Raw genomic sequence first — 25344 nt, 5'->3', positions numbered from 1 at the left:
TTGGTACCGGTCCGCGACCCGGTGGTTGGGGACCACTGGTATAGAGGATCTTTAACAATCATTTTTGCTGTTGGTCCTTAAAAAAACAGCACAGTCCTGTTTAATAGAGGATCTTTGACAAGCGTGTTCATAGTAGGTCCTTAAAAACAGCAGTGCGCTTTTGGCATATAGAGGATCTTTGTGTAGGTCCATAAAAGCAACAAAAAACAAACAAGCAAGCAACAAAAACAGTGTGCTCCTCTCATATAGAGGATCTTTGAATAGTGGTAAAAAGTTCAGCATCTTTTCCCAAAAGGATGTATTTAACGTCTTATTATCTTATCTAATCTTTGGAGATGCCTCTGTTGATTCCAATCAAGACAACATTTGCAGCTTGAATAAAAGTAACTTTGAGTAACAAAAAAAAGTTGTATGAATAATGTCAATAAGCTTGACAGTATATATTAGACAATAGGAGCAAAGAGAGTAATGATCTTTTACTGCTGGTTAAGATGGGCGGGGCTTGGATAACTCCGCCTGTACAACAAGGTGACTTAAGGAAGTCCCAGTGAAGTCCCGCCCCTCCTAATATCGTCTCCTCTGATTGGTCATCCTCTGAGGGCATTTCCTTGCTGTCCAGAGTTGCCCACACTCTTAAAGAAACGTCCCGCTGGACATACTTACTATATGAAGTGTATGTCGCCAGCACGTATAAATGTTGACTCGCGGCAGCTTACGTGCACCTTCTAAACACCTTTGCCTTTCAAAGTGGCCGACCAATTGCCTCAGTTGACGCCACTAAGTGGTCACAATGATTCGGATATTATGGGATGCCATTTTCCTCATTAGCGGTGAGTGTGCTATTTTTGCTTTGTGGCTTTTGTTTTAATGTCGTTTTTTTGAGGTCCAAAATTTTACCACATACTTTAAAAAGTAATGTGAAACGTTTTGGACTTTAATTATTAATTAAACATCCCCTGTCAACTTTTGCCATACACATTTGAGCTTTTGTATTCAAAATGTATATCTATCACTGTGGTTGTTGACCTTTGTCAATCGCACTGAAAATGTTTTCTTTGTCATTTAATGTAATAAAAATATTAACAAACACCTCTCATAAATGATACAAATAATAAAATAATACATCTCTGAAAGTGCCAATCAAAACAGAGCTGTATTAAAGCTTACAAATAATAACAATGTATTTTTTGTTATGGGTCAAATTGTTGTCCCCATGTGATGGTTTAACTGTGATGGCGTGTCAGGCACTCGAGTATTTTTAGTACTTTGCTCTCATCCTTTTAGTGGATTCTTGACCTTGTGTGTCATATTGTTAGGATCCTAAATAAAGCATAATATCACACATAAATACCAGCTCACAGGCTCATAAGCAGCACAATACAGTAATACACCCTTTTTATATTCTATCAGTGATACTCAATGGTAAGTTTTGATTGCACTTTTTGTTGTGATAACAGTATAGTGTTTCACATTGGGGCTTTTCTTCCCTAAAGGTTCGCTGTTTACAATCGGAGCAGGACAAAGCAACTTGACAAGTTTCGAAGGCAATATCACTGTCCATGATGACGCTGGCGCAGCTCTTAACGCCTCGGCGAGCCGTCGTGCGGCCGCCTCCTCCATTGCAAGTAAGTCTGGCAACAACCTGGAGAGTTAAGAAAAAAACCTCTGCATTAACATCAAAAGTCTCTGAGGCCCCACTATAGTGTTAGAAGTGTGTTAGTCTTGGTGCTAGAATTTAGACTTTTAGTTAAGTCCTACTGGGAACATGTCATTTTTGTGTGTCTTTAGCTTTAATTCTAATGAGCTGTGTTTGTCCTTTGTACAAATTACATTGTTTACACTAATTGTAGACTTCTCCAGGCTATATATCACATATAACAACATAACATTAAGAGCGGGTCAGGAGGACACAAACGTTAGCAGCACCAGCATAGCCGTGCAAGCTACATGCGTACATTGCGTTTTAACATCATGCTGGGTTAGCATATTCGTTGAAGAGAAACAACACGATCTCCCACATCTGCAGACGACTGATGGAGAGCTTTATTTTAAGACATGTAGCGAAGCCTGCTTCTTTTTTTTTTAAATTAATGGGGCAAGTTAATCTAGCAAAGGGTTAGAGGAGGGAAGTTTTCTTCACTCAAAGTGGAACAAACGTGAGGTAGATGATACATTTTTATAATTTTTGGTGCTCATAAACAGGCTTAGTTTTCATATGATTTGGTTTTTGACCAAAAACTTTCGCCAAAATATGCATTAGTTTTCCTACATCTTCTTGGTTATGGTGCTGCCAACATTGCGCATAACAGATTAGTCTGTTTGCTAGCGTATCATTTCGTGGAATGAAATGCCCAAACATTCTCCCCACAGGACTTCCCTCGGGAAGTCCTGTGGGGAGTGCTCAGAGAGTATGGGGTTTCGGACTGTCTGATTGTGGCGGTCCGCTCCCTGTATGATCAGTGTCAGAGCTTGGTTCGCATTGCCGGCAGTAAGTCGGACACGTTTCCGGTGAGGGTTGGACTCCGCCAAGGCTGCCCTTTGTCACCGATTCTGTTCATAACTTTTATGGACAGAATTTCTAGGCGCAGTCAAGGCGTTGAGGGGATCCGGTTTGGTGGCTGCAGGATTAGGTCTCTGCTTTTTGCAGATGATTTGGTCCTGATGGCTTCATCTGGCCAGGATCTTCAGCTCTCACTGGATCGGTTCGCAGCTGAGTGTGAAGCGACTGGGATGAGAATCAGCACCTCCAAGTCCGAGTCCATGGTTCTCGCCCGGAAAAGGGTGGAGTGCCATCTCCGGGTTGGGGAGGAGATCTTGCCCCAAGTGGAGGAGTTCAAGTACCTCGGAGTCTTGTTCACGAGTGAGGGAAGAGTGGATCGTGAGATCGACAGGCGGATCGGTGCGGCGTCTTCAGTAATGCGGACGCTGTATCGATCCGTTGTGGTGAAGAAGGAGCTGAGCCGGAAGGCAAAGCTCTCAATTTACCGGTCGATCTACGTTCCCATCCTCACCTATGGTCATGAGCTTTGGGTTATGACCGAAAGGACAAGATCACGGGTACAAGCGGCCGAAATGAGTTTCCTCCGCCGGGTGGCGGGGCTCTCCCTTAGAGATAGGGTGAGAAGCTCTGTCATCCGGGGGTAGCTCAAAGTAAAGCCGCTGCTCCTCCGCATCGAGAGGAGCCAGATGAGGTGGTTCGGGCATCTGGTCAGGATGCCACCCGAGCGCCTCCCTAAGGAGGTGTTTAGGGCATGTCCGACCGGTAGGAGGCCACGAGGAAGACCCAGGACACGTTGGGAAGACTATGTCTCCCGGCTGGCCTGGGAACGCCTCGGGATCCCCCGGGAGGAGCTGGACGAAGTGGCTGGGGAGAGGGAAGTCTGGGCTTCCCTGCTTAGGCTGCTGCCCCCGCGACCCGACCTCGGATAAGCGGAAGAAGATGGATGGATGGATGGAAATGCCCAAACAAAGAATCCATGCCCAAATGACTAAATCCTGGTGTATACTCTCCAGTCATGTAACTTGCGTTAAGCAACACCGTCTTGCCCCCTCCCCCTGCGTAACTTCCCGCAAGCCTTGTGTGCACCTCCCAAAAATCTTAGCTTCACGTCAGTTGCAACGCAGACTGCAGAGTTGTGATTGGTCAGCTTTTGAAGAGGAGGGTCCCCGAGCACAGGAGAGCTTACTTTGTGTTTGAAAAACACATTATTGTATGCAATAAAGCATAAACAGTGATTAAACTTTTGCTTGAAAATGGATATTGTTTACTATATATCTTGGTGCGCTTTAAAAATAACTACTGAATGTGTCATTTTTCAGCTTGTTGTTGCATCCACAAGAAGCCACAAAGTACGACGCTGTTTTTAATTTTTATTGCCAAAGATCAATAACGCCATGACATTAACACCAGCCTGTCATTCTAACAGTTATTTAACATTTTTGTTTATTTCAATTACTAGCTCTCTCTTGTCCCATGTCCCGAACGGCCGAATAGGGTTGCAAATATTAATATAGTCCTCTGCCGCGACTTGTTTAGAAGTTGCACGCTCATCTTCATGAAGGAATTTTCTTCTAGTTTGTTATTAAAACGTCCATTAAAAGTAAACTGATGATTCTGAATGATTAGTTCCAGTGTAGACAAAGATGTCAATGTTGTGTAATCATTCTTCAAAAGAAGGTAATATCTCTCAAGGACAGCTGCGATTTCTCCTTCAGAAGACACTGCCCCTGTGTGATTCGGAAGAGAATTACAAGTCTGGCGCCACCCCCCACGGAAGAACTATAAATAAAACAAGACTGTCAAATGGGATGCAAGCTACGTGACGCAAGAGTACATTCCAGCCTTTAATCTCTGTATTTTTTATGAAGTAGTGCAAAATAAGAAGAAGGTGAGAATGACTATTGAATTCAATAACAAACTTGTAGCAAAGTACTTAGCACCCCGCTAAGTAGAAGTGGTATTAAATGTTAATTTATACATATTATTCATAATATTTATGTATTTCACATTGTTTTATGCATGTCAAACTGTAATTATTATCTACAAAATGTGAATGTCTTTGGGTGTCTGGATTGGATTAATTGGATTTTTATTATTTGTTATGGGAAAAATTGCTTTGGTTTTCGTAGGGACCTTTTGGAACGGATTATTAAGGGAAAATCAAGGAAAATGTACCTTTTGCATAACCGAATACATTAAAACACTAAAATGGTTTAAGAATAACTACAATGTCAGCCAATGTGTGGATTTTAGAGGTGTAACTGGATTGTAGATAATGTGGTATTTCGGTTTTAAAGTCCTCACAATAATGCCGTGACGCGTGACGGACGGTATCAAACAAACTTGGTGTGTAGTGTTTTTCTGGCGTTTTAGCGTTGATCGGGTCTGAAATTAAACTACATCTCCCAGAATTCTCTGCGCAGTGAAGGGCGGCAAGGTGGGGGCGTAAAACGCTGTAAGCAGGTTGAGAAGTGTTCGTAGTCGATTTGTTTTTTGAGACATTTCCTAAAAAATGTCATCAAAATCTATCCATAAAGGTTTGAGATATGTTGCCAACAAACACACAAACCCTCGCGAAAATATTACCTCTTTGGCAGAGATAAGAAAGTCTGCGTTCTGCTAAGCAAAGGGTACCACTTTCATCTCGAACGTTTTAAAGGTGACACAAAGCCGGCCGGTCCCGTATTACTGCACGAAGGGAAGTCACCAAAAAAAAAAGTTCAACGCGGGAAATAGGAGTAAACTGAAAAACTACTTAATGAATCCTCAATCCATCCATTCATTTTTCCACCGCCTGTCTCTCTCTATGTCGCTGGGGGGCTTGAGCCTGTCCAGCTGCACTCGGGCGGAAGGCAGGATACACCCTGGACAAGTCGCCACCTCATAAAACTGTCACCCAGAAAATATATTTGAAGCCAGCAAAGCTAAACATCAGTTTGTAAGGTATTTACATTATTAAACGGTAAATTGTTCGGTACATTTTCTGAGAAACAGCATATTCCAGACTGATACAAACATGTCCACTGGGAAGGACACTACTTCTCAGAAAGTAAAAGTTGAAAGGCACAAAAGTGAACATTATTGTTTTACACTGGATGTTTACATATGTGCTTGACAATTGTGGATGTTCCTCCACAATTATTTGCACTCAAAAATAAATATTTGTAGTAATAAATATGATTTGAACATTTTTAGCACTGTTTGTGTTCAATTACAGTAAGTGTGTTTATCCTAAACATTCCTGCAACTTAATTTTACACACTGTATTATTTTGAAGTCTTCTTTTTTTCAAACATTTACAACAATAATATCGTAGCGTAGCCCTAATACCATGATGACATCGTACCATGAGATTTTGATACTGTTACATCCTTAGTGCATGTCATTGAAAGTCATCATCTAGAACATCTAACAGACTAAGATCAATTAAAAGTTTGAGTGTAATAAAGCATGTGCAAACTTGATAACACACGCAAAGCAGATGTGAACAAAATAGATAATTTTTGTTTCATCTGACATCACATGGACAAAGATAAGACCTTCTGTGGTCAGATGAAACAATAAATTGAGCTGTTTGGCCCAAATACCCAGCAATATGTTTGGAGGAGAAAAGGTGAGGCCTTTAATCCCAGGAACACTATACCTACTGTCAAGCATGATGGTGGTAGGATTATGCTCTGGGCCTGTTGCTGCCAATGGAACTGGTGCTTTACAGAGAGTAAATGGGACAATGAAAAAGGAAGCTTACCTCCAAATTCTTCAGGACAACCTAAAATTATCAGCCCGGAGGTTGGGTCTTGGGCGCAGTTGGGTGTTCCACATAACAATGACCCCAAACACACGTCAAAAGTGGTAAAGGAATGGCTAAGTCAAGCTAGAATTAAGTTTTTACAATGGCCTTCCCAATGTCCTGACTTAAACATGTGGACAATGCTGAAGAAACAAGTCCATGTCAGAAAACAAGCACATTTAGCTGAACAGCACCAATTTTGTCAAGAGGAGTGGTCAAAAATTCAACCAGAAGCTTGTGGATGGCTACCAAAAGCACCTTATTGCAGTGAAACTTGCTAAGGGACATGTAACCAAATATTAACATTGCTGTATGTATACTTTTGACCCAGCAGATTTGGTCACATTTTCAGTAGACACATAATAAATTCATAAAAGAACCAAACTTCACGAATGTTTTTTGTGACCAACAAGTATGTGCTCCAATCACTCTATCACAAAAAAATAAGAGTTGTAGAATTTATTGGAAACTCAAGACAGCCATGACATTATGTTCTTTACAAGCTTTCAGTATGTAAACTTTTGACCATGACTGTATATGTATTGTTGCATTTGAAACAGTAGTATTGTTGATAATAGAGGTAATTATTGTTATTATTCATTATCAATAGTGCTATTTCTATTGGTATTTTTATTGCTCCATTTGTAGTGCAATAATGTTCATTGCCTTTTCTCTGTTATTAATATTTAGTTCCCTAACTGCTTCTTTGCTATCACTTTTCATACAATAATACAGCAAATATGGGTATCTACATCAACAATATGATTTGTCTGAGTGGCTGGACAGGACAAAAAAAAAAGACATGACAACATGACGAAGCACCACAGGTTGGACCACATGATGCCTTAAATGTCAAGAGAAATAAGTGTCTCCATGGTCTAACCCAGGGGTGTCAAACTCAAATACAGAGTGGGACAAAATTTAAAACTGAACAAAGCCGCTGGGCAAGGTTGAACAAATTAACCTTTTTGATAGGGACCCTAACAAGTTTTGCATTAAATATTGAACAAGCAAGGCTTATATAACTTTATAGTGACATGCAAAATCGAGTTTCAAATAATAATAATAATAATTAAAAAATATCAATGGCATATCAAATACAATTTAAATAAAAATGGAATGCCTCTTTTCTATTTGCAGCCTTCTGAGGTAAATATCAACATTAACTTTTTCCACAGGCTAAATATTTTGAAAATAAATTAATGAATAAACCAACCATTCAGGACTTTAAACTGCTCAGTTTGCAACACACTGATCTAATCTGATGTGCCCAAGCCAGATACCTGCCATCTTTTCTTGGATGCTAGTTTATTAATGTCGGGGCTCAGGCTTTGAGCTGAAGCAACCCTCATTATCGAACGAAGGTGTTCATCAGACATTATTTCTTGTATTCCACAGTCTTGGGGGCGTGCCTTACAGGCACTGCTTTTAACGTCCTCTAAAAGCTGACGTCACGTCCGCTTTTCATCCCTTCTAACAACGTGCCCGCCCAATCACAAGATATGAGCGGCTCCTGTACGCACACACACGTAAATGCAAAGCATACTTCATCAACAGCGATACAGTTTACACTGAGAGTGGCCGTATAAGCAACTTTAACATTGTTTGAAATATGCGCCACACTGTGAATCCACACCAAACAAGAATGACAAACACGTTTTGGGAGAACATCCGCACAGTAACACAACATAAACACAACAGAACAAATACCCAGAACCCTTTGCAGCACTAACTCTTCCGGGACGCTACAATATACACCCCCGCTACCGCCAAAGCCCCCCCCCCCCACACACACACACACATACACACACTTTGTAGCGTCAGTTCCTTAAATTGAGTCGTTCAAAAAATTAGTTTACCGAATCCCCCCCCAGTACAGTACAGTGCAGACATTCGCGGGAGAAGCAGCAAATAGGGTGAACGCGAGTCCCTACACAGTTCTGTGCATGCAGTACACCAGGCAGTGAGTGACTGACATAGCGCCACAGTCAGCACAGTTCAGTACGTGAACCTGAATCACTTCTGCAGCAGCAGTTCTGTGTGCAGGTCGGCGAATCATGAGTCAGTCAGTAACAACTTCCCCAGCGGCAGATCTCGGTGTGTGTCAGTTCGCGAACGACACAAGCCCTCAGCACCCAATGAACGACGTGCACAGTGACTGAACGAGAGCCTCAATGTGACGTCCTCCTCCGCGACACAGTCAGTTCTCTGTGTCAGTAGGTTCGCGAGTCCTGATTCTGTCGTTCACTGAGTGATTCATGTCGTTAATCCGCTGTGAACGAATCATTCGCTCAGTCCCTCCCCTCAACTGAACTGAGAAAGGAACGAATCCGTTCATGAAGTGATTCGGTTCAGTACGTTCACTCAAAAGATTTGTTCGTTCGAACGAATCGTTCGCGAACGACACATTAGTTAGTATTACTGTTTTAAATTACAAATATGGAAAAAAACTTGATTTATAACTGCACGTTGATTACTTCCAGGACTGACTGACACCAGCTTACTATCTTTAATGCTAACATAAAAACAAGAGACATTAACATATTTCCTCATTAAGAAACGACATACCCCAATCTAAACTTTTATAAACACATTGCTGTCCGAGCAACTAAGATATTTAATAGTGCACACTGTACCTACAAGCTGTGCTCTCTTAGAACAGAGTGATGGATCTATACTCGGAGAAATACCGGACAGAGATGTTTTTCCGGGGCGATCAAGGACCGCTAAAGTAGGGTGCCAGAGTAGGATGCCACAACTTCCGCCAGAAATAACAATTGATAATAGATTTTATTTATTTTACTTTTAATTTCAATACAAACCAATATTCAAAACAATAAAACGATTTCCATTAAACCAGATAAAATACTAAGACTAAAACAGTGAAGCAAAAGAAACACAAAACATGCAAAATAGTGTGTCTATTTATTTTAGTAACTTGGTCCAAAGATTTCAGTGTGTGTGTATGTACTTTTTGAGCACAATACTGCGATAATAATAACCATGATATGACAGTTTCACATGGTTACATCCCTAATAGATGCAAAAGCCTCATTTAAATAAGGCGGTCTGCACCACTTGTGGGCTTGTTATCAGTTGCACACGCAGTCTTAGTAGATCTCCCGTAACACTAATAATACACGTGATTTCATAGTTAATGTAGACTATTTAGCACGTGTTATTTGGATCCTAGTAGATCCTAATTGTTAAGCATTGTTGGAGGTAGACTGGGTGTTGTTGTTCTGCTGATGTTTTCCATTTGACCCTCACTCCTCTCGACAGGTTCTACCTTCTTATTAGGAACAGACCGTCGTGGTTTTGGCAGCACTATCTCCACCCCTACTAGGTCGGCTGCTTGGACCAGCGGCTCAACAGCGACCGCAACGATCACCTCGTCAACAAGGACGACTTCTAACGTCCCCCCAGTGAAAAGTAGGTTTCCGAACAGTCCCGAGCTTTCGTTTTAGTTCAGACTTGTGCTCGTCCACACAGACAATGTGTCACACGCTGATAATCAATTGATCCTCTTAGCCTTGCGGTGCGTCAACAATGATGTGACATTAATATGAGCTGCTTTTTCCCCACAAAAGCCGTTGCAACGCGAGCCGTACAACACCTCGAGTATCCCCAAAGGATTGATGAATCCTGTCCCAGTGCTCCTCTTCTGTCTCTGTGAAAGGTGGAAGAGGAGAGGGGCGGGGAGGCCGATGGCTCCCAGACAACAGCGGGCTTTCACAGAGCCCGGCAGAAGCAGACAATGATGCAGGCTGCGCTCCTAGACTATTTAGCCCTGGAATGGAATGGAAGCCAGACGTGTCATGCTGCTATCATGCTAACCTGAATGCCACACTGTTGACATTGTGGTCTGAGTCAGCCGTGTGGGAATTTGTCTGACTGTACGGATAACTTGGAAAAATGTCGCCCTTTTCAAATCATGTAATCACTTTTCTTTGTCCCATTGTTTGGGTGAAACCGAAGCTCCTCTTATTTGTGCCTCTCCTCACCCCACATACACTTTCTTATTGTCTTCTTTGACTTCTCTCTGCTCCTGTTGTCCCTCCCAGGTAGTGCGGTGGATCTAAACCAGCACAAATCCACACGCAACTGAGAACAAAAGGCTTCAGTGGGTCGCCTAGGTGTCGGCTTTAGGGTTTAGGACAATGTTTCAGGCTTAAGCTATTTTTACATTTACGACAGTCACCTGGGTCATTGACTGCCTTGCAACTGTGTCCCACCCCTGCAAGTTACCCACACATTTTGGCCAATTAAATTTGTCCTTTAGCCTCCCTCAAACGCGCATGTCAACTGTATAAATTAATCAAATCTGTCCCTGCATCGTCACACTCACGTCCTCACTTCCTCCTTTTATGTTGACCGACATGTTAAAGTGTGATCATAATCTCTCATTGTCCAGCTAAAATCACCGCTACAGATCGCACGCAACGGTTTGCTAAACTTTACGATGGACAATAACTTTTCAACCTGGTAATATCAGCGTAACACATCCTGTAGCCTTCAAAATAAAAGCCCCGAACGTCAGGCCTGTCGACGGATTATGTGTGGTCCTGGAAAGCAGAGGTCTTCAACAGGGGTCCTCAATTTTTTATAATTTTTCCACAACAGTGTGTAATAACGTTTTTGTCGTCCTCCCGCATAGCTCAAACCTACATCCTGGTTCTATCAACAGCGCCAAGTAAAGACGAAAACATAACCACACTAAAATAGCCACCAAGTATATTTTAAATGTTTGTGTAAACTACAAATATAATCTCATTTGAAATACAGACATTGTGTTTTTTTTTTTTTGGAAATCACCTCTCAGAGTTCGTGGCAGCGGCTGTTCGCTCTCATTTCGACGACTGTCCGGACTCACATCGCCACTTCTGTTTCCACGGAACTTGTCGCTTCCTGATATTGGAGGAGACGCCAGCATGCATGTAAGTTCATGAAAAAAACATTATTTAAGAAAACCTACTGACTTATTGATCTAATATGAGAATATTCGAGGTTCCTATGTGCCAATACTTGGTGTCAAACAACTGCTCCTGAAGCGAGCCAGAGCGTTTCTTTTTGTCTCACACACACACACACACACACACACACACACACACACACACACACACACACACACACACACACACACACACACACACACACACACACACACACACACACAAATTCTTGTATTTCTTTCTTTCTTGAGACCTCCGAAAATGCCTACTTCTTTAGGACCAACCTTTGTAGATATATAAAGATTTTTATTTACAACATTAATAATATATACATACTATACAAATATAAAAAAGCTTTTTGTGAAAAATGAGTTGGAATTTCACAAGAAAAAGGTCACAATTTCACAAGAAAAACGTAGAATTTTGGCAGTAATATAATAAAAGTTGTAATTTTACTCAACGCAAGTCAAAATTTTACAAGACTGAACATTTGTGCAATATTATGATAAAAGTTGGAGTTTTACTCAATAACAGTCGCCATTTTACAAGAAAAATCTTAACACTTTGGCAATTTTATGAAAAGAGGTCTCATTTTACTCGACAAAATTCACAATTTTATAAGAAAACTTAAACATTTTGGCAATATAATAATAATTTGAATTTTACTTAGCAAAAAATTTCAGTATTTTACAAGAACCACAAACAAATTGGCAATATTGTGATAAAAGTCTGAATTTTATATGACAAATGTCGCCATTTTCATTTGCATTAAAAAAATGATAATTTTACATTAAAAAAGTAGTAATTTTACAAGAAAATATTGCAATATTACACAAACAGAAAGAATATGAGAAATTGTTCCCAATTGTATAAGAAAGAAGTCAACACATTGTGAGAAAAAAAAGACTGCTTTTAAGTAATTAATTTTTTGTTTGTAGTTTGTTTTTAATCTTCATTATTTACTTCAAGTTATTACAGTATATCTCTTTATACATATTTATTGTATTTTTTTAAATTAATTTTGGCCAAAGGGGGCGCATTTAAATTTTTTACACACACTTGTTATTTAATTTATTGACCAAAGGGGGAGCACTTTTAAAACCGACACACAGTCAATTTGAAAAATCCCTCCTTTTTGGGACCACCCTCATTTTGATAGATTTCACCACCGGGGGTGCAAATCAGACATTCTCTATTAGATGCAATGGTTTTCGGTTTTGGGACCATGATTTTGGTTCTAACTTGTTCACCGGTCCTCATGTGGAAGGTACCTTTCCTTGTTGATGTCTCAAGAAGGGTAGCAATACAAGAACACACACACACACACATCAGTGGAGATGGAAAAAAATCAGCTCTGAAATGCTCAAAAATGGATTTAAAACTAGCAAACAGAAGAGGAGTTATAAAGCTAATTTGAAAATAATACCGATCACTAGGCATAGTCATTAAACAACTTAAAAGTAAGACCAGCTGTTATTCACCGATATTGAAAACACAATTTGCTTGTAAAAACAAGAAACATGAACACAAGATTCCTTTTGTCTTAAAGCTTTTTCCCCCAAACAGGTCTTGAATATTACTTCTATTCAGGGTCATGTTTTTGTATTATGGTCAGTGAGATGGGTCATATGTATATGGACCTTTTTTTTCTATGTGTTGCATGAATGCTGAAAAGCATTCACATTTACTGTATTCTTTTTTTTGTCGGGTTTCTTCTTTCACATTTTTCATCCGATTCAAACAATACCACTTTCAAAATGTTCTGCTTAATCATGACATGCAGACAACCATTTCCCCCCCAAAATGCCCATATTATCAGGATATTTTTCATGTACAAAATATTCCTTTTTTTCCCCCCGATTTCCCATTTTTTCCGTCACACTTATTTTACTACTGAACTGTATCACTACTTACACATGTTTCAACCAATTCCAAACATTCCAAAGTTAAATGGCTCCTTGCTAATGTTAATTAACTGCTAGCATACTCAAAAAGTTTTGACTCTGAAGTGTATACCTACAAAATTTGCCAAAATACTAGCATGCTAAATTAGTATGCTAGTATTTGGACAGCAGTGACGTGCAGTCACTAGAGGCAGGTGAGGCGGGGCCTCACCTGCCATCATGGAAAGAAAAAAAATGTAAAAAGAAAAAAAAATTATTAAATTGTTAAATGTATCCAGTGATTATACTATAAAGTTATTTTCCATTTAACTTCACCAGTTTTAGATTATTTTTATTTAAAATCGCTGAATTTTCACATTTGCCGTTCAAATACTGAGAAGAGACGGTGCGGTGAACAGCAGCCAATTGAGGCACGTCACTCATTTGTGCCTCACCATGGATTGCGCAATGACTCGGCTAACTGCTGGCCTGCTGTGCAGTGAGACCGTATTGCTATATGAACTATATTATACATTTCCATAGTTTAGTTAGCTGAGGTATATAATGTACAGTATATTTTGTCAACAACTGTATGTGTGTAACGTATTTTTTGTGCTGAGCGATCATAAAACGGCTGCAAAAGACGCACTGGCTGAGGCTCGCCTCCTGCACCCCCGCTGTAGATTGCAAGCCCTGACGGGAGTGTTATATCAACTAAAGCCCACACTTAAACTTTCCACGTGCAAGATTGAATCTATTTAAAAAAGTTATTTCATAAGAAGCCAAAAAGTGCAAAAACAAAAATGTTCGTGTTGGAGGAGTTGTGAATGACTGCAGGGCCACAACATTAGGTACACCTGCAGACTGCAGGTGTACCTAATTCACAACTCCTCCAACATGAACATTATTGTTTTTGCATTTTTTGGCTTCTTATTAAATAACTTTTGTAACCTATTTTCATGGGCTTTCCTCTTTGTGATGTTAAGTTCCTGTTATGCGCTGTTATACAGTATATGCCTTGAGCTCTTATTTTGAAGGCGCCAAGAGCGGAAGTGATGACATGTTGTAGTGGAACGGAGGTTTTTGAAAGAAGGTAAATAAAGTGGTCCTCGTGTAAACTGGAGCCTCCGTGTTTGTTATTTTGTAGTTTCATACAGTATAGGCGACATTTATAAACCCTCGGTTACACTTTTTTAAATAGATTCAATCTTGCACGTGGAAAGTTTAAGTGAGGGCTTTAGTTGATATAACACTCCTGTCAGAAGGTGCATTAATCCAGCACAACAGCGGCGAATGGACTTCATTTATAACTTAGTAAAGGTAAGACCATAATAAAGTTTTTTTTATTAAATGTGCTTTTTTGTGTGCTACAGTTTGTATGTGTAAAGTTAAAGTTAAGTTAAAGTACCAATGATTGTCACACACACACTAGGTGTAATGAAATTTGTCCTCTGCATTTGACCCATCCCTTGATCACCCCCTGGGAGGTGAGGGGAGCAGTGGGCAGCAGCGGCGCCGCGCCCGGGAATAATTTTTGGTGATTTAACCCCTAATTCCAAGCCTTGATGCTGAGTGCCAAGCAGGGAAGAATGCTGGTATGAGCTTTTAAACATAACCCGTTAACTGCTGCCAATCAAATGGTGAATACGATACTCTTTAGGGTTCATATGTTTGTAAATCTGACTGTGATGAAGTCAGTGCCTCACCGGCCATGAACCTCACCGCACGTTACTGTTGGACAGTAATTTGTTACCTGACACATGCTGTTAGCATGCCAGCTTTTTAGCTCATTATGCAATTAAACACAGAAGTCATACTTTATTTGGGTAGCTTGAAAAAAAAAAAAAATTCACATCCGAACTTATAATTTAAAAATATTTTAACCATTTTTATTCTAAAAATACATTTTTTAGACCGTCTCCGTGCTTATGGCTGCGTGTATAAGTCATACATTAGCAGCCAAGACGAGGCTTTGTAACCTGTAATGTTTTGAAAAAGTTTTATATTTTTTTTAAACCATATAATATATTGCAAGAATCTGTTGCAATCGAAAATTGTGTTGAATCGCGAATTCATTCTGATTCAAATCGTCTACCCAAGAATCAAAATCGTGAGTTGTTGTAAGAATCACAACCCTTAATTATTACAGCTTACAGAGTCAAACATTGTGTTACCTCATGCACGTTAACTGTTAGCATGCTAACTTTTGTTTTACTCATTTTATACTGTATATACCGTATTTTTCGGAGTATAAATCGCTCCGGAGTATAAGTCGCACCGGCCGAAAATGCATAATACAGAAGGAAAAATACATATATAAGTCGCACTGGAGTATAAGTCGCATTTTTTTGGGGAAATTTATTTGATAAACCCCAACACCAAGAATAGACATTTGAAAGGCAATTTTAAATAAACAAAGAATAGTGAACAACAGGCTGAATAAGTGTACATTATATGACGCATAAATAACCAACTGAGAACGTGCCTGGTATGTTAACGTAACATATTATGGTAAGAGTCATTCAAATAACTATAACATATAGAACATGCTATACGTTTACCAAACAATCTGTCACTCCTAATTGCTAAATCCCATGAAATCTTATACGTCTAGTCTCTTACGTGAATGAGCTAAATAATATTATTTGATATTTTACGGTAATGTGTTAATAAATTCACACATAAGTCGCTCCTGAGTATAAGTCGCACCCCCGGCCAAACTATGAAAAAAACTGCGACTTATAGTCCGAAAAATACGGTATATATGATGCCAACAGAGGGTTGGATACTTTATTTTTTACAAGGACAATAAAGATATCTAATCTAATCTAATACACAGAAGAGTCATGTATTTTGTTACTTAAAGCTATCTGTTTAGCATGCCAACATTTGAGTTCAGCTTTTCAGCATTCCCATGCAATTGACGGCGGTGTGGCTCGGTTGGTAGTGCGGCCGTGCCAGCATCTTGAAGGTTCCAGGATCGATCCCCGCTTCTGCCATCCTAGTCACAGCCGTTGTCCTTGGGCAAGCCACTTCACCCATCTTCTCCCAATGCCACCTACACTGGTTTGAATGTAACTTAGAGAATGGGTTTCATTAGAGAAAAGCATTATATAAACATAATTCACTTCACTTTCTACTAAAATTGCTTTTTCTAGTTTATTATTAGTTGTGACTTTTTCTTACTTTATTCACTCATATTACTCGCTTATGCATTTTTATTTCTGACTTCAAAAAAGAGGACGCTTTAGGAAAGATTATTGGAGCTTAATAATTTCAATAAAACCTTTTTCACTAACTAAAACTAAATTCACATATCGGACGTAATCATCAGTAAGGAGGAAGCGAGTGAGTCTGATCCATCCTCTCACCTTGCAGATGCCTTGCTGGCTTCGTTGGGATGAGGTGCGAGCATGCAGACCTGCTGGCCGTTGTTGCGACCAACCACCGTCAGCAGAATGTCGCCACAGTGCTGGTGATATGTGTGATCGGTTGTGTCCTCATCATCGTCCTGTGCACCCTTTTAAAGTAAGTGACGGAAAAAAAAAAAACACATTTCTAGGTGCACTGACTGCTTTCTTGGTTGTGCTGCAGTTGCTGGTGGAGGCACGAATGTCGCAGGAGGAGACGTCCTCACCACTTCATCCCGGAAGAAAAATCAGTTTACATGCTGAAGCATGGACCGCCATGCTACCCTTCTGAGAGCGGTACGTCCTTTGTGTTATTGTTTACGCGTGCATACTGGTGTTGTCCCAATACCAATATTTTGGTATCGGTACTAAAATTATTTTGATACTTTTCAATACTTTTCTAAATAAAGGGGACCACAAAAATGTTTATTATTGGCTTTATTTTAACAAAAAATCTTAGGGTACATTAAACGTTTCTTTATGAAAGTTTTTCCTTAAATAAAATAGTGAACACCCTAGACAACTTGTCTTTTAGTAGTAAGTAAGCAAACAAAGGCTCCTAATTAGTCTGCTGATGTATGAAGTAACATATTGTGTAATTTTCCATTCTATTATTTTGTCAAAATTATTAAGGACAAGTGGTAGAAAATTAATTATTCATATACTTGTTCATTTACTGTTAATATCTGCTTACTTTCTCTTTTAACATGTTCTATCTACACTTCTGTTAAAATGTAATAATCACTTATTCTTCTGTTGTTTGATATTTTACATTAGTTTTGGAAGATACCGCAAATTTGGGTATCAATCCGATAACAAGTCATTACAGAATCATACATTGGTCATATTCAAAGTCCTCATGTGTCTAGGGACATATTTCCTGAGTTTATAAACATAATATAATTTTTTTTTTTAAACGAAAGAAGATGTTGTGATTCCAAAAAAATATCGACGTAATCATAGTAGTATCGACTAGATACGCTCTCGTACTTGGTATCATTACAGTGGATGTCAGGTGTAGATCCACCAATGGCGTTTGTTTACATTTTGATGCTACGGTGTGTAGTGAAGCATGTTTAGCTATTCCTCGTCCTGCAGGGATGATACTTGTAAGAAACGTACTTTATTTGTCACCATGGAGGCGAGGATTAGTGATTTAGAAGTAGCTAAAACACTGCTGACAGCGGCTGGACTTTAGCCGCTAACTTGCTAGCAATGTCTTAAAGTACTTCTTCCTGAGGGCATTTAAGTGTTATAACTTCACCTTTATCGTTAGTTTTTAAGCCAAAATGCGTCCGTTCTCTCTTTTCTGTCTACACACTGTGTCTGCTTGTAAAAACTCTGTGATTGTGTGCTACGGAACATGCTCATCTGCTCGTAAACCAGCAATGTCATGACGTGACGACGACGGGGAGTGGTAGACCAGTACTTTTCAGAATCGGTATAGTACCAAATATGATTAATTAGTATCGCGGTACTATATTAATACCGGTATACCGTACAACCTCAGTGCATACACAAGACTAGAGAAGCGATCGATGCTACTTGCAATTAAGAATGACTGGCCATGTCATTAGGTACACCTGCACAACCTCAGGAGCTACAAAACAATCAAGCCACAATATTACAAATGGACCTTTGTGTAAATCTTTAAAAATACATCAGAACAGAAATGTCCACATTTTTATGTTGCATATAAAAAAAACCCAAACATTTTAATTTAACATTTATTTCCACCATTGACGAAAATAAAAATCTGACCCAGTGTCAAACGGTCATCACCATAAAACCTTTTCATACATGTGTAAAGAAAGGTGACCTCTATTTGCCCTTACTTTTGTTGACATGTGACAGACACTTAGAAGTGCCCAGGGCGAGTGAAACATTCTCTACTGTCTTCCAAGTGTAAAAAGTGTGTAGTAAAACTTATAAAAAAGTTTGTACTCACTATGAGAAGACGAAGAGGCATTTCAATTTGCGGTGTACATTTCGTTTTTTTATTATTGAAGTTGTCTTGTTGTAACTGCACTGCGCTGAGCAGACGGAAATGTTCTATGGTTATCTTCACTGGCATACAACACAGCAAGCCATAGAAAAAGCAAAAAGACACATATTCGACTGTGTACATCCAGGTTATGGTAATCTGCAAAGGGTGAAGTCGAGGCAACCGGGTTCTCCTTGTTTGTTGACAAGGTTTTACCTCTAAGTGCAAAAAGGCTTCTGCAGTTCCAAACTTGAGGTGTGGCGCCTCCTCATTGATGTCTCAGGTGGGGGTGATCACAGTGGGGTTGTTGTTGTTGATACAGCTTCGTGTGGGAGACCGTCCTGCATGCCAATAGGTTGTTCTCCTACCTGGTGGCAAAATAACTTGTTAGTAGCCACTCTTCCTGTGGAATGAGACTATATTTGGGGGACACATGTCAGGGCGTTGTTGTTATTCCTCACAATGTCTCCTTACGACAATGTCCTGACAACTCTGACATCCATCTTGTGGAACACAAAAGCCTGTTTTTTCATCGAAAGCTCACTGATTTGAAGTCCCGGAATATAAGGTTTAGTTCGCCTTTTAATACACTTTTTGCCTCCAAGGGCCAAAGTGAGTATGTGCGGGCCAAACAGTGATTTTTAAGCGTACAGCAGCATGACGACATGGCTCGGCTGGTAGAGTACCCGTGCAAGCAACTTGAGGGTTCCAGGTTTTTATCTCCGCTTCCACCATCCTAGTCACTGCCGTTGTGTCCTTGGGCAAGACACTTTACCCACCTGCTCACAGTGCCACCCACACTGGTTTAAATGTAACTTAAAAATGTAGATATCCCTATTTTAAAGCACATTGAGTTTCTAGAAAAAAAGCGCTATATGCAGTTGTGTTCAAAAGTTTACATACACTTGTAAAGAACATAATGTCATGGCTGTCTTGAGTTTCCAATAATTTCTACAACTCTTATTTTTTTGTGATAGAGTGATTGGAGCACATACTTGTTGGTCACAAAAAATATTCATGAAGTTTGGTTCTTTTATGAATTTATTATGGGTCTGCTGAAAATGTGACAATCTGCTGGGTCAAAAGTATACATACAGCAATGTTGATATTTGGTTACATGTCCCTTGGCAAGTTTCACTGCAATAAGGCGCTTTTGGTAGCCATCCACAAGCTTCTGGTTGAATTGTTGACCACTCCTCTTGACAAAATTGGTGCAGTTCAGCTAAATGTGTTGGTTTTCTGACATGGACTTGTTTCTTTAGCATTGTCCACACGTTTAAGTCAGGACTTTGGGAAGGCCATTCTAAAACCTTTATTGTAGCCTGATTTAGCCTTTACCACTTTTGACGTGTGTTTGGGGTCATTGTCTGGAAGAAAGTTCTGTGATCAAATGAAACAAAAATTGAGCTGTTTGGCCACAATACCCAGCAATATGTTTGGAGGAGAAAGGGTGAGGCCTTTAATCCCAGGAACACCATCCCTACCATCAAGCATGGTGGTGGTAGTATTATGCTCTGGGCCTCTTTTGCTGCCAATAGAACTGGTGCTTTACAGAGAGTAAATGGGACAATGAATAAGGAGGATTACCTCCAAATTCTTCAGGACAACTTAAAATCATCAGCCCGGATGTTGGGTCTTGGGCCCAGTTGGGTGTTCCAACAGGACAATGACCCCAAACACACGTCAAAAATGGTAAAGGAATGACTAAATCAGGCGAGAATTAAGGTTTTAGAATAGCCTTCCCAAAGTCCTGACTTAAACGTGTGGACAATGCTGAAGAAACAAGTCCATGTCAGAAAACCAACAAATATAGCTGAATTGCACCAATTTTGTCAAGAGGAGTGGTCAAAAATTCAACCAGAAGCTTGTGGATGGCTACCAAAAGTGCCTTATTGCAGTGAAACTTGCCAAGGGACATGTAACCAAATATTAACATTGCTGTATGTATACTTTTGACCCAGCAGATTTGGTCACAATCTGTAGACCCATAATAAATTCATAAAACAACCAACTCCAATCACTCTATCACAAAAAAATAAGAGTTGTCGAAAGTATTGGAAACTCAAGACAGCCATGACATTATGTCCTTTACAAGTATATGTAAACTTTTGACCACGACTGTAAATATAATTCACTTCACATAAGTGAGGAGTTTAATCTCATACTAACAATTATGTAAGGTAGTGGACATCGTCAATTTCGTAAAATTACAACATGCCATCAATAATTGTGTGAGCTTTAAAGAAGTCAATTTGAATATTTGTTACATTTGAGGAGCCAAAAGAAACAACTTCAGGCTTCACTTTGAGCACCTCAGTCTTTTCGGCGCTCTATCAGATCCGAGGACCTCACCAAACTATGCAATCTCTGCCATGTTTATTTCTTCATCTGAGTGTTTTTGAGCTGGAAAAAGTAGCAAATGAGATTTTTATTTGTTGAGATTCTTATTAGCTCACCTCTTGCTAGCATACATGCTAGCTTACAAATAAAACATTTTGCCTACAGTTGACTGATGGTTAGAGGTGGCTAGAGTAGACAAAAATTGTACTCAAGTAAGAGTACCATTACTTTAATATCACTCAAGTAAGGCCTGGTCAACATCAACATGGACACTTTATAAACTCATGCTTGTCTCTGCATTTGGGCCTCGTGTCCACACGCAAATGCATACTTTTGTCCTTAAAAACGTACACTTTTGCAAACGCTGGTCAAGGTGAAGAGTTCCCAAAACTCCGCTCAGCGTGTGCGTGTACACGGGAAAAACTGAGACTTGTACTCCAGATGACGTCACGGTTGTGCGATGTCATTTCCAAAGGTCAAAATACCTGTATAGTAAACACCGCCTTTCTGGCTTTAAACACACTAACATGACTTATTATGTTTGAACTGCTATTTGCACTCTACATTGATGAAAAGACGATTCCAAATCTGGGCTACTTGTTATTGTGTACTGATGTTAAAGATAACATACACTTCATTGTACATATAATATATCACTATATTGATGATTAAATTCCACAAAATATTTCCTTGGCTCCTTGTTAGTGTGTGCTTTAGAAGTCATGTACACTTCACTGGACATGTGATCACCATGTTGCTGATTAAACATGTTATAATTCTACAAGTGTTGGGTTAAAGCAGCACAGGCACGTATGTGCGCTTTAGGCATTTAAAAAAGATTCATAATTTTCCCCTCCTCTTTGTAAGTGCAGGCTGGTTTTAAAAAATAATGTACATGTCATTCTACAGCTAGTATACCAAAATAAACATTATAATACCACTTGTAATGCCACCAAGTCAGCTTTTGCTGCTTTTCCAGCCTTCTGATTGGACAAAATGTGCATGGCAGCTGTTGTAAATGTTTGCTTGTAGACAAAATAATATAGTAGTTTTGAATCTACACTTGTATGGATGGAGATCGTTTTAACCTGGATATGTTCATGTTTGTGTACACATGGCCTAAACCTAAAAAGTAGTCATTTAGTTACTTGAGTAAGAGAGAGTATTCAGTAAAAAAGTTAGACAAGTACTAAATTACTGTGAGTAACGTCTAAATTTATTCAGTAGTTATTTTCTAATGGTACTTACACTACAACCGTGGTTGGTGTGTGTGGTGAGAGACCGAGAGGATTACCTATCCCAAACAAAATATGCACATTTTACACACTTGGGGCTTTATAACAGGGCTAATGTTAGCATATGCGCAGCTAAAACATAAAAAACATTTACAACTTACCGCCATGTCTTTTCTCTAGTTGGAAGTAGAATCCTGATTAAAACTGGTTTTTTTTCTCAGTATGTAGCCAAAGATTTGACAAACGTCATGTCAGTTTTTACAGTGCGAGGTTTGAGTGCAGTCATGTGACTGTCAGGCGGCATTTGATTGGTGAAATGGAGTCAAAGGTAACTAGTGCTAACGTTGGATTGGTAAAAAAGTGACAAGTGTCCGCTGGAAGAAGTGTCCTTAACAAGCCAAATAAATGCGTATTTGCGAGCAGTTATCAATCAATCATAAATAATATTAAATGATATGAATAAATGTAGCAATTAAAAAGAAACTCACTGCAACAGAGTAGAAATGTCATCTTCACAAAAATACTCATATGTTGCATGAAAACTACTCTGACAAGTACAATGTATCCAAAAATGTACTTACTACTAACAGAGTAAATTTAGCGCCTTACTACCCACCTCTGCTGATCGCCGAAAATAAGCAAAATCGAAAAAATAGACTATGAAAATCATTAAACAAAGACAGCATTAATGTCTTGATTTTTTTTTTAATTCATTCTAAATCGTTCGACTTAGAAGACAAAACAAACTGCGTGGGCAGCATTCCAGAACAGTATTTAGACAACGTTGGGAGCTTTTTCCTTTTACTGACATTACGATCGTCATGAGACAGGATGTTTGTTTCCCTTTCAGTGGTGTGAAAAAAGCAACATTGCAGAGCGTCATCCCAGGGCTGACATTGACAATTGGGCCTCAATAGAGTCTTAAGACTGCATTCAAAGAGATACAAAAGAAGACGCAGTGTCTTTGGTGGGACTGATGCAGGACTTCGAAGAAAGAAGGTAGGACGTTCCTTCCACTTTTTCCACTGACTTTGTGCAACACAGCAACGTGGAAATAAACACTGAACTGTGAGGACACAAGACGTCTTCTACAAGGACATCCTTTGCGGATTTGGGAGGAAAAAAATGAAAGACTACTTGACTTAACCCCCTGTCCCATGACCCCCCAATTCCTATTTACATCTTTTATGAACTTTGTGCACTTTCCAGAGCACAGAAGATGCTGAAGTTTTAGTGTCTGTTTTTAAACACAATTCACGTGACAGAAATGGGAATTGATGGACTGAACAGCTGAAGATCTCTGGATGTCCGCCAGACAGAGCACGTTTCTTTTCCAACGCCATGTTTCTAGTTATGATAAGAGTAAAATATGTGTCAGTTTTAGTTCTGTAATGTTGGCCAGAGGTTTCTAAATGGAAGAGCCGGAGAGGGAAAACACACCACTGGTGCACATCGGGTGTTGGTCCTCCACTACGTTTAGTTCACATGGCACTTTTTTGCAAGCTTGCTCAATGCTTCCTAAAATCTGCACCTTTTTTTGTAAATCACAGCTTTTATCTTTTTTGGTGCACCTATTTCATCTAATTCCACTAGTGGTGTGTTTTGGAATTGCCTCTTAATTTCAGATTTGTCAGAAAGAGACAAAATAAATGCTCCTTCAAAATTGGCAAAGCAGCAAAGAATGTTAAAACTGACAGTTAAAACACGGCAGCTTCTACCATTTAAAATGAATGTGGTGGTAAGCCGATGCCAAAGGAGAGGCAAGGAGCGATACACAAACTTTCTGTCTACAGTGTCTGATGTTTGCAGAGTAATGTTCCTCCGTCTCCTATTACAGCTTTGATGTGTGTAAACACACACACAATGTTGTGTACTTACATGTATTCCCAATACAAAAGAGGGTCCAACTGATGCTTAACCTGTCTTTTGGACGGACTCTTATCTATATTTCTTTTCAAATGAAGAATTAAATCAAACAGTCTGTGTGGCCTTTTTTTTTGGCTTACTATAGGAAAAATTAACGATCATTTAACGAATACAATTATTTTCTTTTACAGTTTGGGAGGAAAAACAAGGGTTGCACGTCCGGTTTATGTGACGTCACACGGGTTCACTTCCTGTTTATGTCTCTTAATATCACGGCCTGTTTGGTCAATGTGCACAAATTAATATCTTAGTTCAGGATTGTCCGAAGTGCAGTCCAAAGCTTGTTTTACATTGGCTTGTGACACATTCCATAGGCAATAAAACACAAGTTGGATTAGACCATTACACAAAAAACAAAGAAAAAATAGAACTGGTGTTCAAGCGAGACAAGCTCCCATTGGAATTCCTTCATTCTGTGTGTGAATGTGAGTGAATGTTGTCTGTATGTGTTGGCCCTGCATTGAGGTGGCGACTTGTCCAGGGTGTACCTCGCCTTCCGCCCGAGTGCAGCTGGGATAGGCTCCAGCGGCCCGAAGAGGGACAACCAGTAGAAAATGGATGGATAGATGTGCATGAATCCAGAATGCGGAAATTTAGTAGCACATTGAAGGAATGTTTCACGTGACTACAAGCAGGAGACTTGGAACTCCTTTTATTCAAACTCCCTTTTTATTTGAGTCAGTTTTTTAAGATCATATTTTATCAGATATTTTTATTGCTGAATACAGTATATACTTTACTTTTGTTTTTAAATTATATGTGAAAGTGTGTTTTATGTCTTTGCTTTTATGCTTTCCTATATTTTTAGTTGACTTTACAAAACCCAAAACCAGTGAAGTTGGCACGTGGTGTAAATCGTAAATAAAAACAGAATACAATGATTTGCAAATCCTTTTCAACCTATATTCAATTGAATAGACTGCAAAGACAAGATACTAAACGTTCGAACTGGAAAACTTAATTTTTTGCAAATATTAGCTCATTTGGAATTTGATGCCTGCAATATGTTTTAAAAAAGCTGGCACAAGTGGCAAAAAAGACTGAGAAAGTTGAGGAATGCTCATCAAACACTTATTTGGAACATCCCACTGGTGAACAGGCTAATTGGGAACATGTGGGTGCCATGATTGAGTATAAAAGCAGCTTGCATGAAATGCTCAGTCATTCACAAACAAGGATGGGGCGAGGGTCACCACTTTGTGAACAAATGCGTGAGCAAATTGTCAAACAGTTTAAGAACAACATTTCTCAATGAGATATTGCAAAAAATTTAGGGATTACACCATCTACGGTCCGTAATATCATTAAAAGGTTCAGAGAATTT

The 25344-nt window shown here is 39.4% G+C and overlaps 2 protein-coding genes across 5 annotated transcripts in view; one reads left to right on the top strand and one right to left on the bottom strand.

Moving 5' to 3' along the window:
- Window positions 1-594: 594 nt before the first annotated feature.
- On the top strand, window positions 595-24090 carry tgfa (transforming growth factor, alpha). The gene is made up of 7 exons (XM_061932605.1): window positions 595-830; window positions 1494-1625; window positions 9573-9722; window positions 11113-11227; window positions 16504-16653; window positions 16720-16832; window positions 22945-24090. The coding sequence occupies exons 1-7, from the start codon at window positions 791-793 to the stop codon at window positions 22950-22952; spliced, it is 708 nt and encodes a 235-aa protein (XP_061788589.1). The 5' UTR covers window positions 595-790; the 3' UTR covers window positions 22953-24090.
- The window catches only part of hdhd3 (haloacid dehalogenase-like hydrolase domain containing 3), a 19469-nt gene continuing 12373 nt past the window's right edge, over window positions 18249-25344 (bottom strand). For all 4 annotated transcript variants that reach the window (XM_061932603.1, XM_061932602.1, XM_061932601.1 and 1 more), the window contains exon 4: window positions 18249-18887. In XM_061932603.1, coding sequence (XP_061788587.1) covers window positions 18884-18887 — 4 coding nt within the window. In that variant the 3' untranslated portion in view covers window positions 18249-18883. The remainder of the gene's footprint in view (window positions 18888-25344) is intronic.

This window comes from Nerophis lumbriciformis, linkage group LG38 (genome assembly GCF_033978685.3).
Source record: "Nerophis lumbriciformis linkage group LG38, RoL_Nlum_v2.1, whole genome shotgun sequence".
Lineage (NCBI taxonomy): Eukaryota > Metazoa > Chordata > Actinopteri > Syngnathiformes > Syngnathidae > Nerophis > Nerophis lumbriciformis.
Note: the sequence above shows the minus strand (reverse complement) of the source record. Positions and strands in the feature narration are given on the sequence as shown.